General features: G+C 47.1%; 5 protein-coding genes across 5 annotated transcripts; 3 read left to right on the top strand and 2 right to left on the bottom strand.

The window, feature by feature from the left end:
• Positions 1-101: 101 nt before the first annotated feature.
• Positions 102-3,090, bottom strand: F4813DRAFT_360706 (plus-3-domain-containing protein). The gene is made up of 4 exons (XM_049243439.1): positions 2,527-3,090; positions 1,477-2,246; positions 1,283-1,422; positions 102-1,227 (listed from the first exon to the last, which is right to left on the bottom strand). Exons 1-4 carry the CDS (start codon positions 2,724-2,726, stop codon positions 457-459), a joined length of 1,881 nt encoding a protein of 626 aa, XP_049099184.1. The 5' UTR covers positions 2,727-3,090; the 3' UTR covers positions 102-456.
• Positions 3,091-3,423: 333 nt separating this feature from the next.
• Positions 3,424-4,262, top strand: F4813DRAFT_389802 (COQ7-domain-containing protein; the record flags this gene model as incomplete). The annotated part of the gene is made up of 2 exons (XM_049246907.1): positions 3,424-3,654; positions 3,729-4,262. The coding sequence occupies 2 exons, from the start codon at positions 3,424-3,426 to the stop codon at positions 4,260-4,262; spliced, it is 765 nt and encodes a 254-aa protein (XP_049099183.1).
• A 276-nt stretch (positions 4,263-4,538) lies between these two features.
• F4813DRAFT_82986 (acyl-CoA N-acyltransferase) lies at positions 4,539-5,906 on the top strand. Its single transcript, XM_049248943.1, has 2 exons — positions 4,539-5,331; positions 5,397-5,906. Exons 1-2 carry the CDS (start codon positions 4,815-4,817, stop codon positions 5,657-5,659), a joined length of 780 nt encoding a protein of 259 aa, XP_049099182.1. The 5' UTR covers positions 4,539-4,814; the 3' UTR covers positions 5,660-5,906.
• Positions 5,907-7,440: 1,534 nt separating this feature from the next.
• Positions 7,441-8,771, top strand: F4813DRAFT_82968 (carbohydrate esterase family 3 protein). The gene is made up of 2 exons (XM_049248942.1): positions 7,441-7,823; positions 7,908-8,771. The coding sequence occupies exons 1-2, from the start codon at positions 7,763-7,765 to the stop codon at positions 8,660-8,662; spliced, it is 816 nt and encodes a 271-aa protein (XP_049099181.1). The 5' UTR covers positions 7,441-7,762; the 3' UTR covers positions 8,663-8,771.
• Positions 8,772-9,212: 441 nt separating this feature from the next.
• Positions 9,213-11,830, bottom strand: F4813DRAFT_360701 (peptide-N4-(N-acetyl-beta-glucosaminyl)asparagine amidase A). The gene is made up of 2 exons (XM_049243438.1): positions 11,139-11,830; positions 9,213-11,067 (listed from the first exon to the last, which is right to left on the bottom strand). The coding sequence occupies exons 1-2, from the start codon at positions 11,572-11,574 to the stop codon at positions 9,314-9,316; spliced, it is 2,190 nt and encodes a 729-aa protein (XP_049099180.1). The 5' UTR covers positions 11,575-11,830; the 3' UTR covers positions 9,213-9,313.
• Positions 11,831-12,031: the final 201 nt, after the last annotated feature.

Raw genomic sequence — 12,031 nt, 5'->3', positions numbered from 1 at the left:
TACGCTATGTAGCAACGGTCATCGCAGCGCCGCGGAGTTTGACGACCATCAAACATGGTTGGTACCTTGGGTACCTAGGAACGCCATATAGTTATTGATGTAGATAATCTTGTTCCATTTTTTTATTAAAAATAGCCACCTATATGTATTAATTATCATGCACTGGTTGAAAGAGGTAGCAAGGGTTATATGTAGCTGTGCCTAATATTGATGCTATGCTCCTATCTTCCGCTGCCGTCCAATTGAACCTGTCCTCAACGCCATCTACACAATCTCCTAACCTAGACCTATGTCTCAGGTAGAGCTGCCCTTAGTTAAATAATAACCTAACTTTGTGATTCGTTTTCCGAGAGCATATGGACGGAAAACTTCGTCCTTTAACGTACACCTCAAAAAGAAAACATTGCCTAAGAAATCAGAATCTAGTCTAATTATGCAGAAAGTTGCTCGCCTCGTCTAATCAATGTCAACCTCGATGTCAAGATCCAAAGCCGCGATGATATCATCATCCACGATTGGTTTATGAATCTGAGGGATACCCTTCTTATCTTTCCCTGTCTGATGGTTTTGTAGCTGCAGCTTCTGCAGATGGGGTAGAAGTGGTGCTTTCGTAGTAGCACTCTGCTTTGGTGTGCCGTTTGCAGGCGTCGATGCACCACTACCATTGGCTGGCGTCGACTTCGGGTCGGTGGACTCGTTGATGTCCTGCCTAAATTTAGGCTTGGTTCTGAGACGTCGTGAAGTGTCTTCGTTGACATCTTCTCCACGTGCAACGCGTGCTTCAATTTGGCGCGCCTTCGCTTTCTCCATTAACTGTGCCTTACGGACAGCCTCCACGTTACGTCGACGGTTTTCAGCATTCAAAGCTGCTAATCGCTCCTGTTGTGTTGGCGTTGAACTGGTCGACTTATTCGATGGCGCAAGGCTGGTCTTGAAAGCTAGACGTGGTGTTTCCAGGGAGTCCAGCTTATCTTGGAGTTCCGAAACTCGTGCGTCATCTCCGCGTCGTCTGGCTTCCTCAATCAAGTCAACTAATCGGTTTCGCTCAGTAGGCGTGAATTTACCGAGTAGACTTCGCTCTCGCTCGATCTTGGCGTTCACCTCTGCATCAGTCCAGGAGCGATTCACTAGAGCGTTGATATCGTCAATTTTAGCGTCTAGTGTCGGTCTCTTGGGAAAGATAACGCCCTCGTCTTGGCAAACCTTCTTATAACGGTTGAATTCAGCCTATTAATAAATTAGACATGCAAACATATAATAGAGCAGTGGGATTGTTACAAACCTCTGTAAAAGGCGAGTCTGAACAACTGATGAAAGGCCATTCCCTTTCAGATTTGCCGTGTGCGGCTCTGATGTACTGATCAGTGACGAAGTTCTGACCGTTTGACTTCTCCATGGCATATGGTTTCCCCTGTGTGAACCCTAGGATAGCACGGTTAATAATGAGTAAGCTAGAGGTGTATGGCTAGACTATACCTTTAATAAGAGCCATTCGGTAGACACTAGAACCATCAGAACCTGGACCGAGAGCGATACGGACGTAGCATCCGGTAATGGCTTCGTTAAAACCAGGATAGAAACAAACTCGAGCGAATCGGCTGCGGCCAAGTCGTACGCGCTCGAAATCACGGATATCGGCGAGGGGGGTCTCTTTCACTTCGGGAGTTCGTGACTTGGAAAACTTGTCCCTTGATCTACCAGCCCACTCGACATCGCTATCATCATCACCATCGCGACCAGGACTGTCCCGCGAACCTGAGTATGACTTCTTGTTGCGCTCTCGATCTTCTTCTCTACGGCGCTGCCGATCGTTCTTCTCGGCTCGAGCGCGGCGGAGCGACTCGATGCCGGAGCTCGGCTCGCCCACTCTTGAACCACCAACTCTTGTTCGCTGTCGTGAGGGCTTGCGCTGGGATTCATCTAGTTCAGCAGCACTAGCTTTGCGCTTCTTAGCCGACTGACTATCGTCCTCTCTCGTTTTCAGTAGTCGACGAAGTAAGGTGTTTTGTCGCTGGCGATCAACTTCCTCCTGGCGTCTAGCAAGCAACTGCTCTCGCTCAAGTTCGGGCATAGCTAAGATATCCTCCTTCTCTGCCTCGTTTGCATAAATTCCATCGATGGGGTACTTGTTATCATCGTCGTCGTCCATCTTGCCGTTGGTGTTAGTAGCCTGCAAGGTATCAGACTCAGAATCAGATTCGTCCATGGGTGCAGAATTCTGCGAGGCGGGAGAGGCAATAGAAGAACTGTTGTGAGGCATGGCGCGTGAGTTAGCTCAGTTCGTTTATTGAATGTTAAGAAATGAATCACACTGCAATTCGCTCGTTGAGTTTAGGTAGGTGTTGCGAGGCATCGAGTGGGGTTGATATGAAGGTTGGCTGACTTGGACGAAGCGAAAGAAGGCTGTCCTTATCTTATGCTTGTTGCATAGCAACAACGATTGAGAAGAGAGCGCGTGTTGAATAATAGGATAAATAATAGGATGCGTGGGGTTAATTAAAGTAGTAAGATAACTAGGGAACTTACGCCTCGCCTTCCTCCTCATCCGACTCGTCATGTTTTTTCTTGCTAGGTTTGTGCTTTGTCTTGCTTGACGTTTGATCCTTGGCTTCGGGGTCGGGCGAACCAGATACAGAGCGACTAGGACTCGCAGGCTGCTCCTGCTCCTCATCAGACGACTCGTCGCCTCCGACGAGGGCTAGAAGTTCATCATCTACATCGGCCATGATGATAGGATGTTTAGTTCGCGAAGGCGACTCGGACTGGATGCTACCTAGCTAGCGTTTGGAAAATGCGACGCGCGACGGCGAGTACTCGTGGAAGTGGTAGGATCGACGGTTTCTTGATTGCAAAGAGGAAATAGTTTTCGTGAGAGAAAGACTGCCAGATCAAATGAAAATACTTATAACATGGTGAGAAAAGAAGATGTGGTTGAGAGAGTTGGGTGCTAGTTCCCCTATTTGAGGAAGGCGTCAGAAAATAAGGTAAAAGATTTGAGTTGTTGAATTTACAGCCTCATTGAGCTTGCATTTGGAGGACCACGTCTGCTGTTGTATTTGCTCTTCCCATTGTTTGCTCCCATTGGGTGGGTTTTATCTCCTTACCTAATCAATTTCCCGAGCTGAATCATAGGTAAGTACCTACCTAGGTAAGGTTAGGTACCTACGTCTATGGCCCGTGCATACCTAGTACATACACTAATGGATGCACGATCTAACCTTATCAGATAAGGAATTGTTAAATCATAACCATCGGGAGCTAGAAACTAGGTCCGCCGTTCCCGGCTCTGATCTGCTATGTGGTAGGTTAGTTACTTCATGAAATAATGTATCTTAATTTCTAGATCTTTTAATCTCTAGATCTCTAACCTCTAGATCTCTAACTTCCAACTACATATTTCCTCTTCAATTGCGCTGCTTAGCCATGTCTCTACCAAGAATAAAAACATGCGCAGTACGCCAAACTTTTCAATCCTCCTTACGTGACCTTTTCCTCCCTACGTTGTCCCTGCCGACCCGAAGACAATTCTTAAGCACGACTACGAAAAATAATGCAACGATATCATCGGCCTCGTCTTCTTCGACTGACCCGTCAAGATCCCGGCCTAAACGAAAGCCTCTGACAAAGGAGCAGCGCGATTTCCTCTCTTCAGCTGTAAGGCCGCCTTATATAGAACCTCGTTAGTCATTGAATTCCTACGACTCGTGCTAAGATGCCCGTCTATCAAGCTCCGTGTGAACCAAGCCGGAGAATTAGCTGCCACCTTGATCTATACCGCCCAGACGCCGCCGCTTGTCAATGCGCACCCCCATCTTCGGCCCCTACTAGCCCATATGTACGCCCAAGAAGAGGGCCACTTCAACACATTCAACTCTCTCATCGCTAAGCACCGCGTGCGTCCAACAGCCCTCTACCCAGTCTGGTCCGTCTTAGCATCAGGCCTAGGATGGTCGACGGCAGTTATGGGAAGGGAGGCCGCAATGGCTTGTACAGAAGCTGTCGAGACAGAGATCGGCGGACATTATAATAACCAAATACGGACATTACTAGAAATGTTCGAACAGTGGGAGGCCGAAGGATACGAAGTGGGCGAGGAGCTACAAGATCTAGTAACAACATTACGGAGGATACGAGATGAAGAGCTGGAGCATCTAGACCATGCGGTTGATAACGATGCGAAGAAGGCCGAGCCGCACTGGTTATTAACTGGCGTGATACGGCTAGGATGTAGGGGTGCAATTTGGGTCAGCGAGAGAATATAATGCTGTTATCTCGATGACCCAAATCAGGATCACCTTCTCAGACATTTGATGGTATAGCTCTAAGCATTCTCCAGGATCTCGTCTAGTTTTGACCAACTTGTAAGAAATGCGGCTTTGCTGCATAATATGATATTTTTATCTCCATTCGCCGATAGAGTCATCGGCGTATGACGCAGGATATGACCAATTAAAACCAGAGCAGAAGACTTATTAGGAAGGTCGTATAGTTTCTAGCTAACCATCTGAGCCTCGATTGGTTAATACACGAAGCTACCTGATTACATGGCATAGCTTAGACCGCCAGTTCGGGCGATACTCCGCAACCGACGACGCCGCTATAACTAGTACATACGGATTAATTACTTAAGGAGTAAGTAAATACCTATGCAATATGGCTTATGAAGGTCATGATTTTTGATCGTATATCAATTTAATACGGCCTCGTCTGCTCTTCGTTGGGATGAGTCGTCGAAAAGTCCAACTTATTACTTTAGGTACTCTTTAAGACCAAGTAAAAATTAGAGACTGGAAGGAAATAAATATATTTAAGAAATGGCGTTACCTTTTCCGATTCCCTCATCCCTTGCCAAAGGATTTTCCATGTCCCATTGCACAGCTGCCGATGTAGATATCATTACAGATATATACTACGATGCTTTTGCGATTGACAAACGCAACACCTTCTGGTGGCCGCCAAACAAGGAGGATATGTTTGCTTGGATGAAGCGCCGCATCCGCCGCAAGATGGATGACCGAAGCGTCCGACATTTCAAAATTACGGATGACCAGACCGGCGACGTAGTTGCATTCGCTAGATGGGGCATTCCCGAGGGCTACGAGAAATCCTTTGGGGAATGGGTCGGAAATAAGGAGACCACCGTGGACGTCTCCCAGATTGTTACACCGGGGGACGTTACGGGAGAGAACCCGCCAGCGAATAGTGTATCTGTCGAAGCTATCAACCCCCCTGTTGCAAATTACCCAAAAGGCAGCCGGCCAGAGCTATGTCAGGTCTTTTTTGATGCGCTGAAAGTCTCCTCGGATAAGCACAATGCGGATAAAATGTTGGGTGAGTAAAGACGACGATCATGGTTTGGATGTGTTTCCGTGGCTAAAGAAAATACGCACATGCAGGTCTATCACTTCTATGCACATCGCCTAGATATTACCGGAGAGGAGCCGCGAAAGCGCTGTTGCTACCCATGCTGGCTATCGCTGATGCTCATGGCCTCAGGTCCTATCTGGAGGCTACGCCTAACGGCAAAGGAGTGTATGAGAAATTGGGCTTCCGGGAGGTGGACCGGTTAACTTTCAACCTCGAGGAGTTAACAGGTAGGGAGGAATATGACGACCCATACCAGATCACCATCATGATACGGGAACCAAGATCGACATGATAGTATAGGCAAGGGGCTACTTACCTCTCTTAGCCTAAGCTTGAAGTTCGGCCTCGTAAAAGCGACTAACCTAAACTAAAGGCGCTGGGAAGTAAATATAGAACAGCTGCTTGCTAGATCAGGGATGTTGCAAGTGGTACCGCAAAGCAGAATGTTGATCTACTGTCCGAAGAAGACGCGATTAACAAATAGGTTATTTAGGTGAGTACAGTTTAAGACGAAGAGGGAGAAACTAGGTTCGCCGGTGTTATCTATAAATGAAATATATATATATATATATTAACCTATGTACTGACCCTCGCGAGTCATATAAAACCGAGCGTCTGGCGTAGACAATGTAGACAATGCAGACAATGCAAGCTACATAGGTCCACTGAATGATCATCATGTACCTGTGCCGAGAATAGCACATCTCGTATCACGGATTAAATAATATTTGCCTAAGTTAGCGGGCACGTATTGAGCTGATCAACGTCAAAAAGCTGCATACTAGGCTACATAAGACTTCCATTAATGATGCAATTAGGCCGGCAGTAGATAGAGCGAGGTAAGGCGAGATCCGATCGTTGCTCTACATCCATACGACCTTATATGCACATATCTCTCAAGGAAACGGAATGCGGATTCTTACTCGTACAAGAGATCTGCCAAGAGGAATGAGGCTATGTAGAAGATGATGCTCACCAGCCAGCAAGTAGTAAGATAAGGGTAACAGCTGATGTCAGAATTGGTTTAACGAATCCTATGCTTAGAAAACAGCCTCGGAAATGGGACGAAAACAAAATACCAAAGACAGACACGGAGGATTGTCACCTTGGTACGTTTTGCGGGGGATTCTCCAACAAACCCGAGAGAACAGTTAGGCGTACAGAATCCAGATCTCCAAGTTTTAATCCCGGGATACGTTCGACATATCCCTACATGGTGTGACTATGTATATAAATATATATAAATATTGAGTCTTGATCATTGGCTACCAACGAATCCGTCGAGGCATTTATTGTGTAAGTGTCTTTTCATATATACCTATGGTAAGCTATTACGAGCTTATTAGCCTTGCAATTCAGCCGAGATTATCTTACCAGCGTGATCAAAATCTGCAGACGCTATCTGACTTCTAGATCACTCTTCCGACATTGACATTTCCGAGGTTGGTCGAGCTCACAACGTGGAGCAGGGATCTTGGTCGAAAAGAGCAAAGATCAACCTGCTTCAGCAACCCCAGCCCATCTTGAACATTCCCTTTTATTAGAAGTAAGCTACAACGACTTGCTGATCCCACATCTATGTATAATATCTCTAAAGAATCTTGACGTATTCAGAGGATCCTACTCCTTTGGATTCTGCCTGCAATTCAGAATGGAAGCAACAAGCTTTCAGTTACCGAACCCGCCGGGCCCGTCTTCCACAACTGCTGAACGCAGGATGCTTACATACATACCTGTAAACCCCTATTGAGAATCAACATCAAGAAAACCTGCAATAGGATTATCAACCCGATGTAACCAATATAAACAAAAAAAAACCCTCCTTATCGATGTACCACAAGAAAAAAAACATGACTAGACTCGGGTGGTAGCATGGGATCGATAATGCACGGAGTACTGCATGTAAGACATCTAAACAAAGCTAGCAAGCAACGTGCCCCCCTGAAGTCTGGACCCCAAGTCTACCTCTCACTATGCATAATGCCCGGGATCTCTTAGATCCAACTCTCTTAGATCCCAACTACAACCTTGCAGTGCAGTGCCGTAGCGTCGATCAAAAAATGCTTAGCCTTCACTTCAACCAGTCCGCCGGCCGGATGGGTCGATGATGGAGGTGACCAGCCTTGCAAAGCCATGAGTGCTGGCCCCCTGGATCCTCGGAGAGACATCGAAGGAGCTTCTAGACTCCGGCCAGGAATGCAGGCATGTAGGAATGATAAATAGTCCGCTGCCACGCTCCCTAGAGATGAAGGCTCGAAAGTCACGCAATTGGAAACTTGCACACTATAGATCACGACGAGCAGACACTCACTAGTCGATTCAAAGACTAGAGTTGACAAAGAAACATTGGCATATTAATAGGGACCATTATATTGCCAATCTCGTCGTTGCTACCATGTTAGTCCACAGACAACTACTGTGGTGTGTCTTAGCATTCACATCACAAATGGCGAGCGGTAAGTTCTAATCCAATATATATATATATATACCTATATACCTACCTATATATCCCTTAATCAACATATTCTAACAAACCCCAGGCCTTGCTTTACCAACGCCAGCGTCTCCAAACGACCACGGGATCCTCCCAAGGGACGCCCTTAAACCTCGAGCCAAGGGATTCGGAAACGGAATCCCCCTGCGAATCATGCCCTTGGGAGCCTCCATCACCTTTGGCTTCGGATCCTCGGACAACAACGGGTACCGCAAAGACATCCGCGACAAGATCGAAGCCAACGGAAACAAGGTCAACATGGTCGGCAACAACCCGTCCGGGAGCATGAAGGACAACGACACCGAGGGCTGGAAGAGCTACACGGTAGACCAGGTGCACGACAAAGCCAACGTCTCCGTGCCCAAGTACAAGCCCAACGTCATCCTCGTCAACGTCGGCACCAACGACTGCGTGCAGAACAAAGACCTGCCCAACGCCGGGAAGCGCCTGCAGAGCCTGCTCGCCTCGCTGTACGCCGAGTCGCCCAAGGCCACCGTCGTCCTCTCCACGCTGCTCGTCAACAAGAACCCCGACGTGCAGGCCCGCGTCGACGACTACAACGCCCAGCTGCGCAGGGTCGCCGCCCAGCTCCAGAGCAGCAACAAGCGCCTCGTCCTCGTCGACATGCAGGGCCGCGACGGCCCCGGTCTCGACGATCTCAACTCCGACGGCACCCACCCCGGCGACGCCGGCTACAGGAAGATGGCCGATGTCTTCTACGACGGCCTCAAGGACGCCGATCGCCGCGATTACTTGGTCGCTGCTGACAAGGTCGACGGGCTCGCCGACGATGGCGCGTGAGCTACCTACCTACCTACCTACCCCGATACGGTTGGTATTTCCTTCGTGGGTCTGGAATGGATATCCAGGATGGATGTACAGGTACCAGGTCATATTCGAGCGTTTTCAGCATGGCGTTTCTCAATGGTGGGTTTATACGGCGAAACTTGATCTTGTTTTCGATGGGAATTACTCGCTCCTATAATAAATAGCATATACCCCTCCCATTATATTACACGTTATGTTATTTTATAAGGATTTCCGGTCTGGCTCTTGGGTTCTGTAATGAGGTTATCAGTTGAGCTTGTTCGAGAGAGAACACGTGTTAACTGAGGAAGTAATGGATACCCAAGTATGAATATTAAAGTTAGACTTGAATGAACAATTTCCGTAACGATGATTGAAACTGTATTAAAGTTTGTATTGAGGTAAACCTATATAAATCCAGAATTATCCGACTAGTTGGGGCCTCAAAAGCTCAAGGTGTAAGGGGTTAGGTTAGTTATTAAAAACCCCTCAACAAAAACCAGATGCAAAAATTTATCAAAGGTATAGTATATACCGCGGCCAAGGGGTTAAATATAGATTTCATGATTAAGGTATAACTTTCTATCCATGATAACTACGACTATCCTTCAAGCTCTATCATAATAATACAGTATAGCTGCCTCTTTAGGGAAGTTGAACTTGTCCCGAGGACTTATTATGTGTTCTGTGGTCATCCATATCTTTCCCTGTCGAAGTCTTCGACCCTGATACCTTGGCGGGGACATGGGCAAATAGGGTCAACGCTGCCTCGACAGGACTATGAAGCTCTGATACCCGGTTGAAACCATAAGTCTCTACCCCTTCCATCCTCTCCGAGTCGGACACAATGGTGCCATTCACCGCCGTCACATTCCGGAAGTAGAGCTCGGCAATACCACTCCTACTCTCCAGAGTAGCGTTCTCGCTGGAGCCACCAAAGTAGAAGATCTGATTGGTTGAGCCATAGCCAGAACTATTCCTACCATCTCCCGTCTGGAAGAAGAATGCAGTACCGTCGCGGTGGGTTTTAAGATGCGAAGTAGAGTACGAATTATTTCCAGTAGTGCTCCCTCCAAAAGCTTCGAGGCCTGTGGGGAAGACAGAGTTCCCCTCTACTTGAAGATCAAGTCCTTCTATTAGATGTGCACTTATCGTTAGGTTACCCTGGGGCGACCTTAAGTATGTTTGATTGCAATATAGCGGATAACTATAAATCGCCTTATAAGAGGAAGTAGGTCCGGTAGTAGAATCGGTTCCAGTAATGCTGAAGTCATTGATTTGAGTGATTCCAAAGTTCGACATCAGGGCTCGGTTCGAATATGAGAGATTTTGAGACCAAGTACTCTCTCCATTTTGACCCTTCGACTTGATAGATGATTTGATACTAATTGTCCTCTGAACGGTCATGTTAAAAGCCAGCGATTCGTTAAACCCTGTTGCATTCTGAGTAACTTGGCTCGAAAGCGAAATGATTGGTCCCGCGATCTCTACTGAAGGGCCGGTGCCGGTAGTCACCGATCCCTCTTCATCTAACCACACGAATATTTTACCCGTAACATACCAGCTGTCGTTGACCGTTTCTGTCAGTGTAAAGTCAGTAATATTTTCTGAATTATCTAAGCCGGCAACCCTAATAGCAAATGTGTGATCAGCTCCATCACACAGAGTAGGTAACCATGGGGTGATATCGATCTGATGCTCTCTTAAGTCAAAAGCCTGTAAACCAACGATGGGCCGATGCAGACTAGGTACCACTCCGCCGGTAAATATCACCGGAAACGGCCATTGGGCCCCAGCGAGCTTACCGTCGATGAGCAGTTGGACTTCGCGAAAAGGAGACAGTCCAGGTAGTTGTCCAGCAGTCTGGCTAAACGCGAGAGTATCGCTTTGGGGAACATTTCCCCACCAGAACTCCTCCGAAGCTTGTCCGTTGGCCGAGACAGCGAAGACAGCTCGATTAGCGTTTCGAGGAAAACTGATAGTGTTAGTCGCATCATCTGCTGGAAGCGTAAACTGGCTTGCCCCATTCGCGCCCCCCTTTCTCGCAGATATCGGGATAACCAAGTCTGCGGGAGGTGCTTCGTCAGTCCCAATATCAGCCATAAAGAAGGTAGCAGTTAGAGTGGCATTGAATGACCCGGTATACTTGTCATCTACCAGGTTGCCTAGGTCGAAAATTAATTTCTGGGGGGCTTTCCAAAAGTAACGGTACTCGGTCATATCCTTCAAGAATGTCCAACGTATACCTGGAGGTAATGTTGGCTCCGCAGTCGAAGTACGCCATACTTCGGTGTCGCCAAAATACATCAATGCCAGACGATCGAATTGGCGGCCTTGAGAGACAACAGTGAAATTCATAATAACTCGATTAAAAGAACAGCTAGGCGGTGTATAATTTCCTATTACTCATCAGCGATCGTTGTTTAACACACATACGTGAAAGTTCTGCCAGGTACCTAAGATAACGTACCAACGAATGGCGTGCCATAGCTGAATGCAAAAACATGTTCCATTAATAGGACTGAACAAGCCTTATCTGGCGAAGGGTCCTCTGCGGATTTGGGCCTACCACCGGATGGTCCATTGGAAGTAAGCACAGGTTGCGCAACTTGAAAGCACTCTAGCGGCGTCTGAGTTTGTAGCGAAGTAGGAATCGAACGTGAAATTTCAGGTTCAAATTCTGACCGGGTGATTTGTTTGAGATCTACAATAGAAGGACATTGCTTGAAATACAATTTTATAAACCAGGCGAGCGAAAGGAGGCCAAAAAGAGCCAAAATTAGCTTCAGCCTTGGCCGGTCCTCAACAGCGATGGCAGGTTTCCTCCAGGCATAGTAGTGTTGATGACGAGGCTGATGTTGAGGCTTGATGCCGGACGTTGCCTTCCCGGGAGTCCGGGGTATCATCTTGATGCGTATTGATGCGTATTGATGGACCTGAGAGGGAAGATACGTAATTAGCTACCTAATATTAGGTACTTAAGTATTTCATGCTAGAAACGAGTGGGTATAGCAAAGTTATAGCAAAGTTCGTGGTAGCCTGCTAATGAAACGTAAACGAGCGAAGATTGAATTGTCATTATAAGTCCAACTAAGTATAAAAATAGAATGTTGTGAGGAAAAGGGTTGTTTGTTTCCCCTTGATACATTATGTACCTAGGTCAGAGAAGGAGGTAATCAGGTCCTCGGAGCTTCAATCAAAGCGCGTACCTTAAGTACCTTATGTAGGTACCTAGGTACATACCTTAGGCATGTAAGTCCATCCGCCGTCATAACATGAAGATTACCTAAGACGAGGGGCAGTGTGTGGCTGTGATGCAAGTACATGGCAAGACACGGCGGGGTATTTTATATGCGTCGTTAA

The sequence above is a fragment of the Daldinia decipiens genome (assembly GCF_022478715.1).
Source record: "Daldinia decipiens strain CBS 113046 unplaced genomic scaffold F4813scaffold_18, whole genome shotgun sequence".
NCBI lineage: Eukaryota > Fungi > Ascomycota > Sordariomycetes > Xylariales > Hypoxylaceae > Daldinia > Daldinia decipiens.
This window is presented reverse-complemented; position numbering and strand designations above follow the sequence as displayed.